Source organism: Chelonia mydas, chromosome 7, assembly GCF_015237465.2.
Source record: "Chelonia mydas isolate rCheMyd1 chromosome 7, rCheMyd1.pri.v2, whole genome shotgun sequence".
NCBI lineage: Eukaryota > Metazoa > Chordata > Testudines > Cheloniidae > Chelonia > Chelonia mydas.
Window position 1 is genome coordinate 22,684,670 of NC_057853.1, and position 14,946 is coordinate 22,699,615.

A 14,946-nucleotide genomic window follows, 5' to 3' on the forward strand; every position below is an offset into this window, starting at 1 on the left:
TCCTATCACGAATGGGTGAGTAACTGTGATGCAAAGTCTCTGTGGGATTTGAGTCAGATTGACCCAAGTTCCCATGTTTTCTCATATGCGTAAGAGAGAGATGAAAGTATGATATAGAGTCATGTTCTGGGGGAGTTACTGTTTCTCACTTTCAGTTCTTGGAACTTGTATACAAAGCTGGCCATTTTGTAAGCACAACCCCTCATCAATGGTGTAAAAAGCAACTTGAAAAACAAAATTAAAACACAACATGGATTCTGCAACAGAAAATCATGTCTCACTAGTCTTACACTTCTTTTTCTCTATTGATGGATTCTAGGCCAGAAGAGACTACTGTGCTCATCTAGTCTGCCCTCATGCATACCTCACACCACGGAACTTCCCCAAAATAATTCCTAAAGCAGATCTTTTAGAAAAATATTTGATTTGAAAATTGTCAGTGATGGAGAATCCACCACAACCCCAGGTAAGTTGCTCCAATGATAAACGACTCTCACTGTTTTAAAAATGCCTTATTTCTAGTCTCAATTTGTCTAGCTTCAACTTCCAGCTGTTGGATCTCGTTATATCTTTGTCTGCTACACTGAAGGACCCATTATCAAGTATTTGTCTCCATGTCAGTACTTATTGCCTATGCTCAAGTCACCACTCAATCTTCTCTTTGCTAAGCTAACCAGACTGAGCTCCTTGAGTCTATCATTATAAAGCATGTTTTCCAATCATTTGACTGTTCCTGTGACTCTTCTCTGAACCCTTTCCAATTTATCAATATTCTTCTTGATTTATAAAAACTAGGACTGGACACAATACTCCAGCAGCAGTCGTACCAGTGCCAAATACAGAGATAAAATAACCTCTCTACCCCTACTTGAGATTCCTGTTTATGCGTCCAAGGATCACATCAGCCCTTTTGCCCAGAGGGTCACACTGGGGTCTCAAGTTCAGCTGATTACCCACCAAAAAGCTTTTGACAAGATCCCACACAAGAGGCTACTAAAGAAGCCAATTAGCCATGGGGTGACAGGCAAAGTATTGTCAAGAATTAAAAACTGGCTAGGACACACAAACCAAAGAATAAGGTTAAATGGTCAAAGTTCATCATGGCAAAAGGTTAAACTTTTGTACTAGGTTCAGCATTTAAAATAATTAATGATCTGGAGAGGGGGTGGCGAGTAATGAGGTAGCAAAATTTGCAGATGACAAAGTCCAGAGAGGACTAGGAGGAACTTCTGAGGACCTAACCAAGCTAGGAGAATGGGCAACATAATGGTAAGAAAAGTTCAATGTCCATAAATGCAAAGCAATGGACATTGTAGGGAAAAATTTGAACTACTTTATGTTTTACAAAGTTTTTAAATTCACTTTTATCAACTCAGGAAAGGGACCTGGGTGTTGTCATGGACAGACCAAAGATCTCTGCCCAATCTTTAGTGGGGAAAAAAAAACTAAACAAGATGTAGAATGCACAAGGGATGGGATGGAGAATAATACAGAAAATATTAAGTCATTATATAAATCAATGCTGCAGCCTCATCTGAAATAATGTGGAGTATTGGTCATTCTGTCTCAAAAAGGATATTGCAAAATGAAGACGGGTCAAAGAAGTGTGATGAGAATGATTAAGGGCACAGAAATCTCATGTGAAGACAGATTAAAAGGACTAGTTGATTTACCTACAGAGATGAACAACAGGGGACATTAGACTGGGAACTTTTGTTTTATTTGTATTGTAATACAAGACAGTCAATGAAATTAAAGGTGGCAAATTCAAAAATAATATACCATATCTCCACACAACATGCAATTAGGCTATAGAACTCCTTGACACATGAAGTTCTTGAGGCTAAGAACTTAGCAAGATTCAAGAAGGGCAGGACACGTACATAGATATAAAAAATAGAGTTAAAATTAATGCTAAATTTTTAGAAGGAATACGAAATTTCATACTTCAGGGATTAAGCCAATCTCTAACTATAAGAGAACAGCAACGATAGGCTGGTCAGGACAGATTACCCCACATCTGCCTACTGCAGGATTCTTGCATTTTACTCTGAAGCATCTGGTACTGACCACTGTCAGACAGGATACTGGATAAGACTGACCTCAGGTCTGATCCAGTATAAAATTGCTCTCTTCCCAATTTCAATGTTTCCACAATACCCATTGTTTTCTATCTCACATTTATACATTCCACAGTTAAAACACGTGAAAATACACTGAGGCATCAGACTGTGAGAGTGCAAGAAGAATTCTGTTATTCATCTAAGTATAAGCATCATCATCTGCATGAAGGCCAAGTTCTTAGTACTTTCAACTAGGATAGTTCTCCTACTTGCATAGCTTGTGAGGAACTCTGACCATGTTTCCAAGCATGACTGGAAGGAAAACTAAATACTGCTGTTTTATTTTATGTTACATAGATATAGTCTGACTTTAGAATATGGAAGGTGATCTCTGCAAGAGGTGGAATACTTCAAAAGAGCATCATTCCATTTTAGTATTGAAACAGACTTTGACCTGAATTTAAGTAAGATACTTGTTGAAGCACCTTTTCTTTCAAAGCAAAAAGGACAAAAGATTTTTACTGTAGGTATTTTTCCTTCTGTGATTTGTAGGTAAGAAGAGAATCAGTTCCACTTATAACACCCATATTAAAGTCCATGGGCTGTTGCTATAGGTGAGTCAATGCCACACAGAACCACTCAACAGCGATCCTTTCACAGCCATTTTGCTACTTTGCAAAACTATTGTACAGTTGCATCATATGAGAAAGGTAGCACACTCCAAGGTGAAAGAAGAATTTAGTTCTAGAATTGTATTGGTTTGTTCCTTCATGGAATGTTTGGGTTCCCTACCATATCAAGTGGCACCATTTTGAAAGAACAGGGAGATAAATCCTAGTGTCCTGACTAACTTTCACTCTCAATAAAATGGGCTCCAATGTCTTAAGCAACGTATGGGATATTATTATTTGGATAATGGTGCTGCATTTGATTCCAGTCACTGCACTGCTGGCACCTAACTTGTGACTTTCTGAAGTATTCTGAAATAATTCACCATTAGAGTTGCTACATAAATTCAGTTCTTTCAACTCCTTATCTAGTAGGCATATGTATAGCTTATGCTGAGGGTTAAGATGTGGTGCAAGCAATTTTTATACCTGTAATTTCAGTTTTTTTAGGCTTCATCAATTGTCCCATCATGGAAAGGATGTCCTGCCCACCCTGGAAAAAGCAAAGTTAGAGATCAACAATTTCTCCTTCCTGTGCTGTTGCTCAATGCACCAGGTTTGATATGGACCAGGCTATTATAGACGGTAAGGTTTTACACCTTTAGGATACAAAGTTGAATAATTATTTATTTGGGGTCCTTTGTAATATTTTAGCTGTAACAATGGCTGATTCTGTTTCTAATCCAACTGTCCAACCCATTATCACGTCACTGCCTTGGGATTCCAAACTTATCCTTTTTTAGTTAAAAGAATGCTTCTTCACTCCTTTTTTAGGTCTGGACTTGAGAGAGAACAGTGAGAGAGCTCAAAGTTTAACACCCTTTCCTACAGCATTGTCAATTTCCCTCCTCACACAAATGGAACTGATCAGAGACCAGAAAGGCTGGAGCTGCCTGTTTGGACTGTGAGTGTTCAACTTTCCAATAGATGGATGGTTGTGTTGGGATTTTAAGACTTTTACATCCCTTATTTTTGTAGGGTGAGTCTAGTGGGGTTTTTTTTTGTTTATAAGGGAGATTATTTTGAAATAAGTAGATCAAGGGGCTGGAGTGTCAAATTGTGGGTATGTCAACCTTGGGAGTGTTGCTTCACATATAGAACCTATATGAATTTTTATTTTTATTTTTTTTAAAGTCACTGTCCATATACAGCACAGCTTGACAAAGTGGTGACCTCCCAATACTCGGGAAAAGAGGAAAAAACACTCCCTATACAAAAAGTTTGCTACTGTAGAAAGCTTAAGGTGCCACTGCAAGTAACTGGGGAGTATATTAAGTTACTAAACATTTCTAAAGGACACAGGGGGACTTACAGAAATTACACTGAAGTCAGACAAGCAAAGATCATTTATCAAAGTGTTCGCAGTTCCCATTTCATGGCCGATGAAACAATAAACAACAGAGCAAAGGAAGTTAATGTGTATCCACAACATTTTAATAAATAAAAACAATGCAGACCTGCTGGCTGCTGCCAGTTCATGTCTTTAAGTATTGAGGATGGAAAGTAACCTACTCTTCATGTGGTGATGGGAATAGCTCCATATAAAAACCTCGTATTAGCTTCAGCCCCCAGGTTTTTTGGTTAGTTAGGGTCTTTTTTGGCACAGATTATGCTTTAGCTTCTAGTGCAGTGGTTCCCCGACGTCTTTTGAGGAAGCCATCCTTGTGATGTATTGGGTTGGTACCCCCTTCTCCTGGCATTCTCTGGTACTATGCTCTGACACTTTTTTCTCCAATTGCTCATTCTTGCACCTCTTTTGCTTTGCCCCCTTTCTCACTTGCTGCTATTCTTTTTTCTTTCTGTCCGTTGTTCATGTTCTCATTTTTTATTGTTTTTTGTGGCCCCTTGGCTATTCCTTCACTCACCAGAAAGCTACTTGCTGGATGGGATGAAGAGCATCTACCAATGTGTCTGTGGGGCTGGGAAATGTACTCTTGCTGCCAAGAGTTTCAAGAGCAGATACACAAAGACTGAGCAAGCAAATTGCTCCCTGAACGTTTATGGAGCTGGTTCTGTGGCCAGGAACTGCAGGAAAAGGGAGAGAAGATGGGTTTCAAGGTGCTACCTACTGTTTTTTCAATAGTGGCATGTTTTCAGTGGAGTGAGCAGAACCCACAGCCTGCAGCATTCCCCATCCTCACTGCTTCTCACCCTTTCCCCACATGCCCTTGGGTTAGTCTGGTACCCATCCGCAGGCTAAAAACAGTTTTTTGCACAGATTTAGTCTCTAGAGTCAAGTACCTGAGGTCTAGCATTGGCCACATCCAGGTCATGAAGGGTGACATCCTGAATAATTTCTTTTTTCTTGTGTACATCGCCCTTTGGCAAGGGGACGTACTCTTCAGCTTCAAGGTCAAATTCTGTGGCATAAGTATCACATCTGCCTTGCCTCTGTGGAAAAGGGTGGGTGGAGGAGTGGAGGAGGAGAAGAGAGGTAGAGGGGGAAGAGAAATGTATGTATACAGTTAGTTTCATTGCCAAGACTTTGAGTGACATACAGTTGATAAAGGGCTTGGTTCACAATTCCAGTCCTGACAAGCTTTGGCTGACACTTCAGAATATGCCTTGTTCCCCGCTTAGCAACATGCATATCCTATCTACTGATCAAGGCTCAAAAACCCTGTTAAAAAAACACCTGATATTTTCCCACTGAATATTCCACCTCCCTCTGCTCTTCTTTTAACTGTATGCAATTTCTGCTAAAGGACAAATCCAGCAGATTAACTAGAGATTGGGAGAACTGTTCAAGACTTCTTTGTAGGTGGGTGATTTATTATACGATACGAAATATTATGCTCATCCATTAAACAGCAAGTATCACTGTACACTACATTTTAAATCAGATATAAAAAGAATGCTAACTAATGCAGTATTCCCCTCTACATGCATACATCTTGTGGAGAAAATATCAGAGATAAAAGAAAGATTAAATACACTGCATATTTCAGTTTGAGAATGACTAAAGTTGTCTGGGTTTTTTCCCTCCCTTTTGAAAAGATGTCTTGGTCTTAAAGGTTAAAGGAAAGAAAGCTCATCTCAGACAGCTGCAGGGACGGCTTCCTTGCCAAGATGACCTTAATTGTGAACTGGATGACCACCCTGTCTTGAGGCAGGAGGAATGTCTCCCTCCACAGCAGCGAAGTCCCGGGCCTTTCTTTTACACAGTCTTATCCAGCCTGTCCAAGCCAAATAAGGTTAATAGGTCACAGGGCCTTTGGCAGAGGGACACTGGAAGTTCTCTGAGTACACAAAGCAGGGTAACAGTCAAGGCATGTTTTGGCTTTACCTTGACAGCTCCACTGTTTGCTTCAATGTAAATCACATCCCCGGCTTCCACTCGCTCCTTCTGTAAACTTTCAAAGATGCTGGGGTCCAACTGGAGACAAACAACATGGGAGATTAGACAGTTCCATTGTATTGCAGAATGAGCATGAAACAAGAGATTTAAACCAAAGCTTGTTAGACGGTTGGACAAAATGAGTTAAGATTTCACAAAGCTGAAAATTCTGAGGTTCAATTCAATCTTTAGGGCAAGACCTAGAACAGGCTGCACAAAGGGTATTGTAAAATGTCCTTATTCACTTCCCCTGCTATTTGAGGAAGAGGCTTTGTGACTAAGCCATATTTACTATTTTACTTAACTTTTATTTACAGAGGGTATTTAAACTTTTCTTGCCTAATCTGTTTTTCTGATGAATTAATGTTATAATACAAATTGCATTATGCCAAGTTGTGAGGATGCTGGTATATATCAGGAAGAGGATGCCTTACATTTCATACTGATATACTCTTTGTTCTCAGGGTGCAGTGCTTTTCCTGGCTGCTAGTCAAACCCTATAAAGGGCTAGCTGTTAGTTCTGGAATAGACTGCACCTGTTGACCACTCAAAAGTCTTTTTATGTTTTTATGGAGTGATGTGACCCTTTTATTCATAGACTCAGACTTTAAGGTCAGAGGGGACCATCGTGATTATCTACTGACCTTTTGTTCTCTTTCCTACATGCAGTTACTAAATGAGCAAGGTGGAAGCCAGAACATGGCATGTGCTTTTGTTTTTTTTGGGTGGATGGTTCATTTACTTCCACTAAGGATTCTCTTACTTTGTGTCTTCAAAATGAACAAAGAGAAGACAATTCGTGCTAAACAGCAGAGATGCTGCTGTAAATTCTCTTATCGCCATTTTATATACTGTATAGGGAAGGAAAACTGAGGTACAGATTAAGTGACTTGTCTACAGAAACAAAGGGAGTCAGGGTCTGACTTAGGAACAGAACTGGGTTTTTGGCTCCCAGCCACATGTTCAGACCACTGGACCTTCCTCCTTAACATAAAAAGGAGGCAAGGAACATATGAAATAATATACACTAATACAGGCAAGATTTCAAGAAGCTATCTTCCAATATTCAGGTGGAGTACCAGTTTAAAAAAAAAAAAAGTGTTTTCTTGTGAATTTAATTGTTGTTATAAATATGGAGCTGTAGTTGGGGTCAAGCTCAGCATCACATACCAGCAAAATGTGCTGCCCTGGAGAGGCAGATCCATTTGGCTCCTGAGTTCAGTCCTTTATTCCATGGGGCTGGTAATGCTATCAAAGTGGCACACTCAGGCATTTCTTGCAGTCTGAGCTATCCTTTGAGCTGTCTGAAGGTGTGTGTTTGGTGGGGAAAGTTAGGGGGAAATGGCAATTTTCAGAGGACCCCTGGATCAACAAATCCCCCTGTAGCTGAACACAGAAGGTTATGTGAAGTTAAGTCTTTAAAGTACTAGTAAGAGACCCAAGAGTAATATTTCTATATAATATGAACAGGTCAACTTGTTCACTACCAGTACACAGGTGATAGGGGGGAGAAATGGGCTATTTTTAACTTTATTTGGTACTGGGCTAGAGATAACAAAATTAGGTAAGATGGGAACAAAAGGTGCAAGGATGCATATCTGGGACATGGAATGACATGCCGGAGAATTTATCATATATACCTTCAGCTGCTTTGTTCCTTTTGCTGTTTTGAGTCCTATAATTACATGGCTAATAGTTTTGCCATATCCACCCATCGGGTTCTCAGTCTCGCATGGAGTTAATTCTGTGACTTCACCTTCATAAACTTCCTTGGTCTCTTTTATCCTCAATCCTACAAGAAATAGTTTAGATGAATTGCAGTGTTTAAATGAGTGGCCATTTACATTTAATTATTCTTGACTCTCACCATCTAGAAGTCATTCTGGCCAATGTCTATAAACTTGAGAGCATTGAGGGTGTCTACATACTACAGTGTACTTCATGGTAATTCCCTACTTCGGAAACTAGAAAATAAAATTAATACCTTGGGTTTTTTGTTTTTTTTTTTAATATTAGTAGGAGAGAAAATTGATCCCCAGGTCACTTAATCCGAAAGCTAAGGACATTCATGCAGTTTAAGCCAAAATCCTGACCAACAGTGATGGTATTAGGGACACTGAGATTTTAAAAACCAATGCCTGCATGTAACTTTAGAGATTCTAGTAACAAAAAGAAAAGGAGTACTTGTGGCACCTTAGAGACTAACAAATTTATTTGAGCATAAGCTTTCGTGAGCTCACTTCATCAGATGTAACAAAGTTAAAGATAAAAATGCATGTTAACTATTTTATTTTAAAGAGATTCTGACAGAGGTTAACGTTTAATATTTAGTGTTTGTTTTTTAAATTAATATATTATAGCCAAAGATGGACCACATATATAATTAAGAGACCTCTGGTGGTGTGCAAAATTCAAACCACTCCTGGATTTCTGACAGTAGAGCCCCTTTAGAGATATGCAGACTTTTCTAGTCTGTGTACTTCTCTAGGACTCCCACTACCATAGTATCTATTACAGTAACTCCTCACTTAACGTTGTAGTTATGTTCCTGAAAAATGTGACTTTAAGCGAAACCATGTTAAGCAAATCCAATTTCCCCATAAGAATTAATGTAAATAGGTTAGGTTCCAGGGAAAATTTATTGCCAGACAAAAGGCATTATATACATTTTAAATAATCCATTTAATGCAGGTATTAAACAGGCTGGCAGCCCCCCTATCAGCTCCCCTACACACTGCTCCCAGTGCCTCCCACCCGCCGGTGGACCCCATGGGGGAAGGCGCTGATCCGCGGGGTCCGCCAGCGGAGGGGAGGGAGCCTGTTGCCAGCTCATTATAGGGGAGCATTGCACAACTTTCAATGGGCATGTTCTGTAATGGAGCAGGGATGTAACGTTGAAACAATGTTAAGCAAGAGGAGGTTAAGTGAGGGGTTACTGTACTCCCTCTATGGCCATCTATAATCAAATCTTTAATTTATATTTTAAATTTCTAAATATGGGGTGGAGAGAGTTTTATGGTCAGATTATCCTAAGAATAAACACCACCACCACTATTGTGCAAAGGTTCCAACTACATGAAAGTTCAAAGAATCCACTCCTCAACAGGCACTGTAAAATACATATGTTATGAGGTTCATACACCATCCCAAAAACAACAAGTGGACTGTATTGAGATACAAGGGAACTCATTCTGTACAGGACTGGAGGTCACCAGAACCCTATAAAAGTTCCCTTGTTTTGTAGCTTTACATTTTGCTTTGAAATAAATACATGGATCAGACACTTCACCAGTAATCTTGAGTTGCTGATGGCGGGGGCGGGGGATATAATTTTGACAAAAATAATATGGGTCTGTCTCCCCCTGCTGGTCTCGTATTAAGAATGGGATTTTTAAAGTAAGACATAAATGTGAATTAAAGAGTTTGATAATTTTCAGTGGAATTGTTAGTTTACCTTTGTTGTCAAATACCCTGCAATACACATCACATAGAATATAATTTCAGAAATTTAACATTTCTATATAGTGTCTTGGGTGTGCCTTAACAGAGAAATTAACAAGTCTCTGCTTTGAACACCTTATTATTTAAGTAACATGAAATGATGCAGGGAAGATAGCATATCACAGAAATTTACAGCTAATGGTGGTTGCTCTAGCCAATGGTATGAATTGTTTATTATTGCTCCTTAGTTGTTAGAGATTTTAATTGGTTGTAGTAGGAGCAAGGTTTATTTTAAGCAAGAGGCAAATTTGGAGTTTAGATATGAAGATGATCTAGGTCAAAGAGCTCTCTAATGGAGGTATTTCCTGTGGTTATATTCAGATGCATGATTTCAGAAATGGAACTTATGGGGTCCTGTATTTATTGGCTTAACAGTACTAAGAGGAGTAAAATTTTGTTTGCCACATAAGCAAGTATAGGTTGGAGACATAAGGAATAAATATACTGTTTAAGCAGTGGCTATTTTAAGAGAGACTTTTGACTGTAACTGTGCTTTAACATATTCTGTCAATATCTTTGCCAAATGCTAATAAGCTCTGTACAGGATTAACATCTGTGCTACTTTTTTTTTTTTTTTTTTTTAAATCAGAGGACAGAATTGACCTATAATCTTCTAGTTCCAGTACATCTTGTCTTTTTATGTCTTTTATGAATCATAAGCTCTCCACAGCAAAGACTGCCTGTCTTGAGTCCTGAACAGCACCAAGCACATGTCAGACCCTGATAATAACTCTAGTATTAAGGAATCCTGACAATAATAATTCTGACAGAGAGCACCTTCAATATGGCAAAGAAAACAATCTAAACGAGAGATGGGACCCACACTGGGTACATTGTTAGGAAGCATGTCAATGAGCAGGGCCCAGAACAATTGGAGAATCTGATGCACTAGTGGCTGTCCGTATGGGTACTGTCCCCAAACACAGCAGACACTTGCTGCATCCAAGAATAAGAAACCCCGTGAATGAGACTCGGGTATTTGACTGTTAGTCAGAATCATTTCAATAATACTGCAGTGGCTAAACCAACTGAAAGTGCTATGCATGAGATGTATAACAGGCCACACATGTTGTGACCTGTTATGTGAAGAATCACATGACATAGCACACTGTAAGTATCAGGATCACAGTGAGACTTGAGACAAGTTGCTCCTACACCTAAGAAGTGTTATCTTACAGTCATCACATGCCTTGCATTGGGGTTATTCCAATTAGAAAACAAAACTCTTTTCTGAAAACATGCACTAGAAATTCCTTTTTATGACAATGAAAGTAAAAAATTAGATCTGAGCATGACTGGAAAGTGTTTACTTCTTGTAAAACAGGGGCTTATTATTAGTCCTTTAAAATATGTTTGGATTTTTTGTAAGTGGTGTTAAAAGAAACAAATCTCCCCAAAGGAATGTTTTACAACAACTTGCATTAGGTAAATCTGACATGGAATTCAACAAAAGGGAATAGAAGAATCTCAGTCTTTCACTAGCACCACTCTTTGTTTAAAAGCATCCGTGTGCTGACCCGCAGGGAATGTGAAGCACCAACAATGTGGTCGGCTGTTAACTAGAGGGAGTTAAATTACTGCTATCTCTAGGAATGACAATATGGAGACAGGTTTCATCTGCTGGTTCAAGTTTCCAAAGCTCTGACAAGGAATTTCATCACATCAAGGAAATACTGTAGACTGCTCTCTCTCATCTCTGATCTCCCTCCTCGCAAGCTCTGCCAACCTAACGGTAACTTACAGATTAGACTACTGAAAATTGCTTTTTTATAGAAATCAATGGGACACTTTTGTTTGGTTGCAGGCTTGAGAGAGATTCTTCACCAAATACCTAGCTAAAGTCCATGGTGAATCACTACATAGAAGCCAGAGAAATTAACTGATGCTGTGTTCAGACTGAAAACAATTAGGCTACCTTTATGTAATCCAAATGCATCCAAGGGACATTTTTGACTGACTTTATCAGTTGTCAGTAGCAATCATATAAAAGTAATACAAGAAGATTAATTTAAAGACTCAATGATCTTTTGTTGCAAATTTAACTTTGTTCTTTCAGATAAAATGAAACCCAGACAATTCAAGTTAATTTCCTCTTTAATTCTAGAATGCATTTACCACTTAATAAGATACTCATCTTACTAGCATGGAACGTTTTCTTGTGCTCACTTAGAATAAAATGTCAGGCAAAGTACTGATATGTAGGAGACTTAGGTTTAAGTTTTTGGCTAGCAGGGATTGAGAATGTTGTCAAGAGAAAAAGAGGAGCATTTCCCTCTCTACAAAACGCTCCAGACCTAAGACTCATGTTGACAGATTCTAAAGAGAATTTTTTTCTAACTTTGTCCAGCAACAATATGCAGGAACAGGAGAACATCCTGGAGGACAAGGCAAGAGAATGGAAAAGTTTCCCCCGCCACAACCTTGGAAGGGAGATGAACTGGAATAACTGAGGTGACAAAGACATGAACACTGCATTAAGTTTCAAAGTGCAGAAAACCCATACTGACTCAGCTAAGGTGAGGAACAAGACCAAATGAAACATGGCTAAAAGAACATTGAAAACTGGAGCATGAAAACATGGCCCCTCAGCAGAACTACTGGAAAAACCTAGTGTTCTGTTGTTCAAATTTTTTTTTCTTTTTTTAAAAACCCAAACAAACACTTTACTCTTCTTCTATTTTAACACTTACCTATGGCTCTTCTGAAATTTTCCATCAGGACTTCTGTCTTCTTGATCTCGGTGGAGTATACCTCACTTCCAACCATAGGACAAAACGGAACCTTGCTTCCCAACTCTTGAGCAATAGCAAGAGCCAAAGCAGTCTATAAAAATTCAAGAGACTGAACTATTACACACTTAAAAATTCTCATGAGAAATAAATGTATAATGACTAAAAGATCTTGTGGAAAAGACGATTGCCACTCCAGAAGGTTAAAATACTTTGCTCATTAAATCACCTTTTGTCCAAGAATCTGTAAGTGCTTTAAAAATATTCTTTTAAGCCGCACAGTGCTCAATTTTATAAATAGAGCACTACAAGTGCCTCCAATGAGATGATGGAAGAATGAGAAGTGGAACCTAGGAATCCTGACTCCCAGGTCCTATGTTCTCCCACTCTACTTTCTCATATACAACTGTAGCATTTTCCCCTTACATCCACGGCTTTTATCCAAGGATTATAAAGCACTGCCAAGAAACACTTCAAGCTAGTCATAAAACAGTTTAGTAGTATTGGGCCGTGTCTTTTTAACATTCAGTATGAAAGGTGTTAAGACTTGTAAAGTGCAAAATACAAAAGTTAAAATGCTTTTAAAACCCCAAATTTATATGTTTAAGAAGACCTTTCTTTAAAAATCACACACTTCATATTACGTTTTCATTCACTCATGTACGCAAAGTGGTTTTTACAATGTTGGCACTAGAATGGGACACTGCCACCGCATGCTCATAACATGGCAAAATACAATTTGGAGCAAGGATCAATACTGGCTCAACTTTGGCTCAAGTTTATACTTAAAAAAAGCTCCAGTAACTGGAGAAGGTATCTGTTGAAATTATTACTAGGAAATATTTGACCCCACTATATTTAAGATAGAGTGGTAGAGAACAGCTTCAGCACTGAGAAGAAAGACAATACCTTGCCAGTTCCAGGAGGTCCTGCCAACAGCACAGCTCTACCAGCCATTTTCTTGCTTTTGATCAATTCCACTATAACACCACAAGCCTATAAATTAAAGAAATTAATTTAGATATTTATCAGAACACCTAAAGATTACCTTAAAGGAGCATTCTCAACCAGTTTAGACACAATAATACTTTTACACTGCCAGAGCATCTTTCATTCCAGAGAAACCCACCGGGCTTAATAAGAATTACCACTCATAACACCATTAAGATTAAGTGTGATCTCAATAATAAAAGGGGAAACTCAGGTAGAGACAGAAGTGATTTCCCCAGATCAATGAAAATCTGTGGCAGAAGTGCAAACAGAGCCCAGGAGTTCTGACATTTTACTGTAAACGCAAACTTCTTACATGTACTTATAAGCGTTTGAGACTGGAGTGGCTCTTAAAACATTTAGGGTATAAAGAAAGACACATGAGAGCGTGGTCCAGTGGATAAGACACGGGTCTCAGAGTTAGCAGATCTGGGTTCCACCCAAGTTATGCTAACGAGCTGCTGTGGGACTTTGGGCAAGTCACTGTGCCTCTCTGTGCCTCGGTTTCCCCACCAGAAGAAACAAATGACGACACCAATCTTCTGTTGTAAAGTGCTTTGACATCTGTGGATGCGTAGTGCTATACGGGTGAGCTGCCCCAGCGGAGGTTAGACTGAGGAGACCTGCAGGGAGCATGGGACTGGAGTTTTACCAGCGGGCCCACAGGAAAGACAAAGGTTTAAGCAGCTGGACTCTGGCCCCTCCAAGTGGCCGCGGGAGGGGGCCGAACAAGTAGCCCCGGCAGGGGCCCCACGAAGCAGCCGGGCCGGACATTTCAGCGCCCAGCTGGCTGTTTCGGCGCCAGCGCGGGTAAGGGATGGGGCCCTGCGTGAGGGGGCGGGATGTGCAAACGGGCAGCAGAGCCCCCCCCCTCCCCAACAACGGCCTCGCCGCTCAGCCACGGGGGCCCTTTCTGCCTTCTGGGCACCCCCGCTCCCATCCCGGCCGCCTGTGGGTCGGGGCCCCTCACCTCTCGGGCGTTCTCCTGCCCCACCAGCCCGGCCCCCGCCGGCTTGGCCGCGCCGCTCTCATCCAGCCCCAGCCCCTTCACGTGGCTGTGCGCGGCGATGCGCTGCGTCTTCGACGTGCTCTTCACCTCCTCGATCTTCATCCCGGCGGCAACGGGCTCGGGGCTGCGGGGCAGACACCGGGCGGCAGCTCCCTCAGACAGGCGCGGGTAACATGCGGCCCGCGCGTTACCAAGGCTCCCGGCGCCTGGCCAGCTAATCCCGCCCTCTACCTTGCCATTGGCCAGCGCCGCACGATCCTCGCTGCTTATTGGAGAGGGCATGTGTCTGTTACTGGGAAGGCTTGAGACAGCCCGCCCATCCACTTCCCCTTGCGCTCTTAGTAGAGGTTCCGGCTTCGCCCGCTTGCTCTGGAGCTACTGGGCCGGGATAAGGCAGCCTCTGTAGGGCCCAGCCAAGGCTTGCAGAGGAGGGTTACAGAGGCTAGGGAAAGGAATTACAGGATCCGCGTGGGGCATGGGAGGAGGTGTGATAGGGGGATTCCCAGGCTTAGGAGACTCTCCTCCCAGGTCAGGTGCCTGGGGAATCTTGGGCTGCTCAGGTTACAGCCTTAGTGCCTCTGGCAAATGGAGGGGAGCGAGGACTGCTTGCTTCTAACGAATAGAAATAACTAGATTTATTTTCTGTGAC

General features: G+C 40.8%; 2 protein-coding genes across 2 annotated transcripts in view; one reads left to right on the top strand and one right to left on the bottom strand.

The window, feature by feature from the left end:
- RUVBL1 (RuvB like AAA ATPase 1) overlaps positions 1-14,535 on the bottom strand; it is a 23,314-nt gene extending 8,779 nt beyond the window's left edge. The window contains exons 1-7 of the mRNA XM_037905915.2: positions 14,259-14,535; positions 13,208-13,294; positions 12,260-12,392; positions 7,709-7,860; positions 6,018-6,107; positions 4,973-5,122; positions 3,161-3,224 (exon numbers count right to left, since the gene is read on the bottom strand). Coding sequence (XP_037761843.1) covers positions 3,161-3,224; positions 4,973-5,122; positions 6,018-6,107; positions 7,709-7,860; positions 12,260-12,392; positions 13,208-13,294; positions 14,259-14,399 — 817 coding nt within the window. The 5' untranslated portion in view covers positions 14,400-14,535. The remainder of the gene's footprint in view (positions 1-3,160; positions 3,225-4,972; positions 5,123-6,017; positions 6,108-7,708; positions 7,861-12,259; positions 12,393-13,207; positions 13,295-14,258) is intronic.
- Positions 3,280-14,946, top strand: part of EEFSEC (eukaryotic elongation factor, selenocysteine-tRNA specific) — a 186,981-nt gene continuing 175,314 nt past the window's right edge. The window contains 3 exon segments of the mRNA XM_007059980.4: positions 3,280-3,316; positions 3,506-3,582; positions 3,585-3,635. Of these exon segments, the coding sequence (XP_007060042.3) occupies positions 3,295-3,316; positions 3,506-3,582; positions 3,585-3,635 (150 nt within the window). The 5' untranslated portion in view covers positions 3,280-3,294.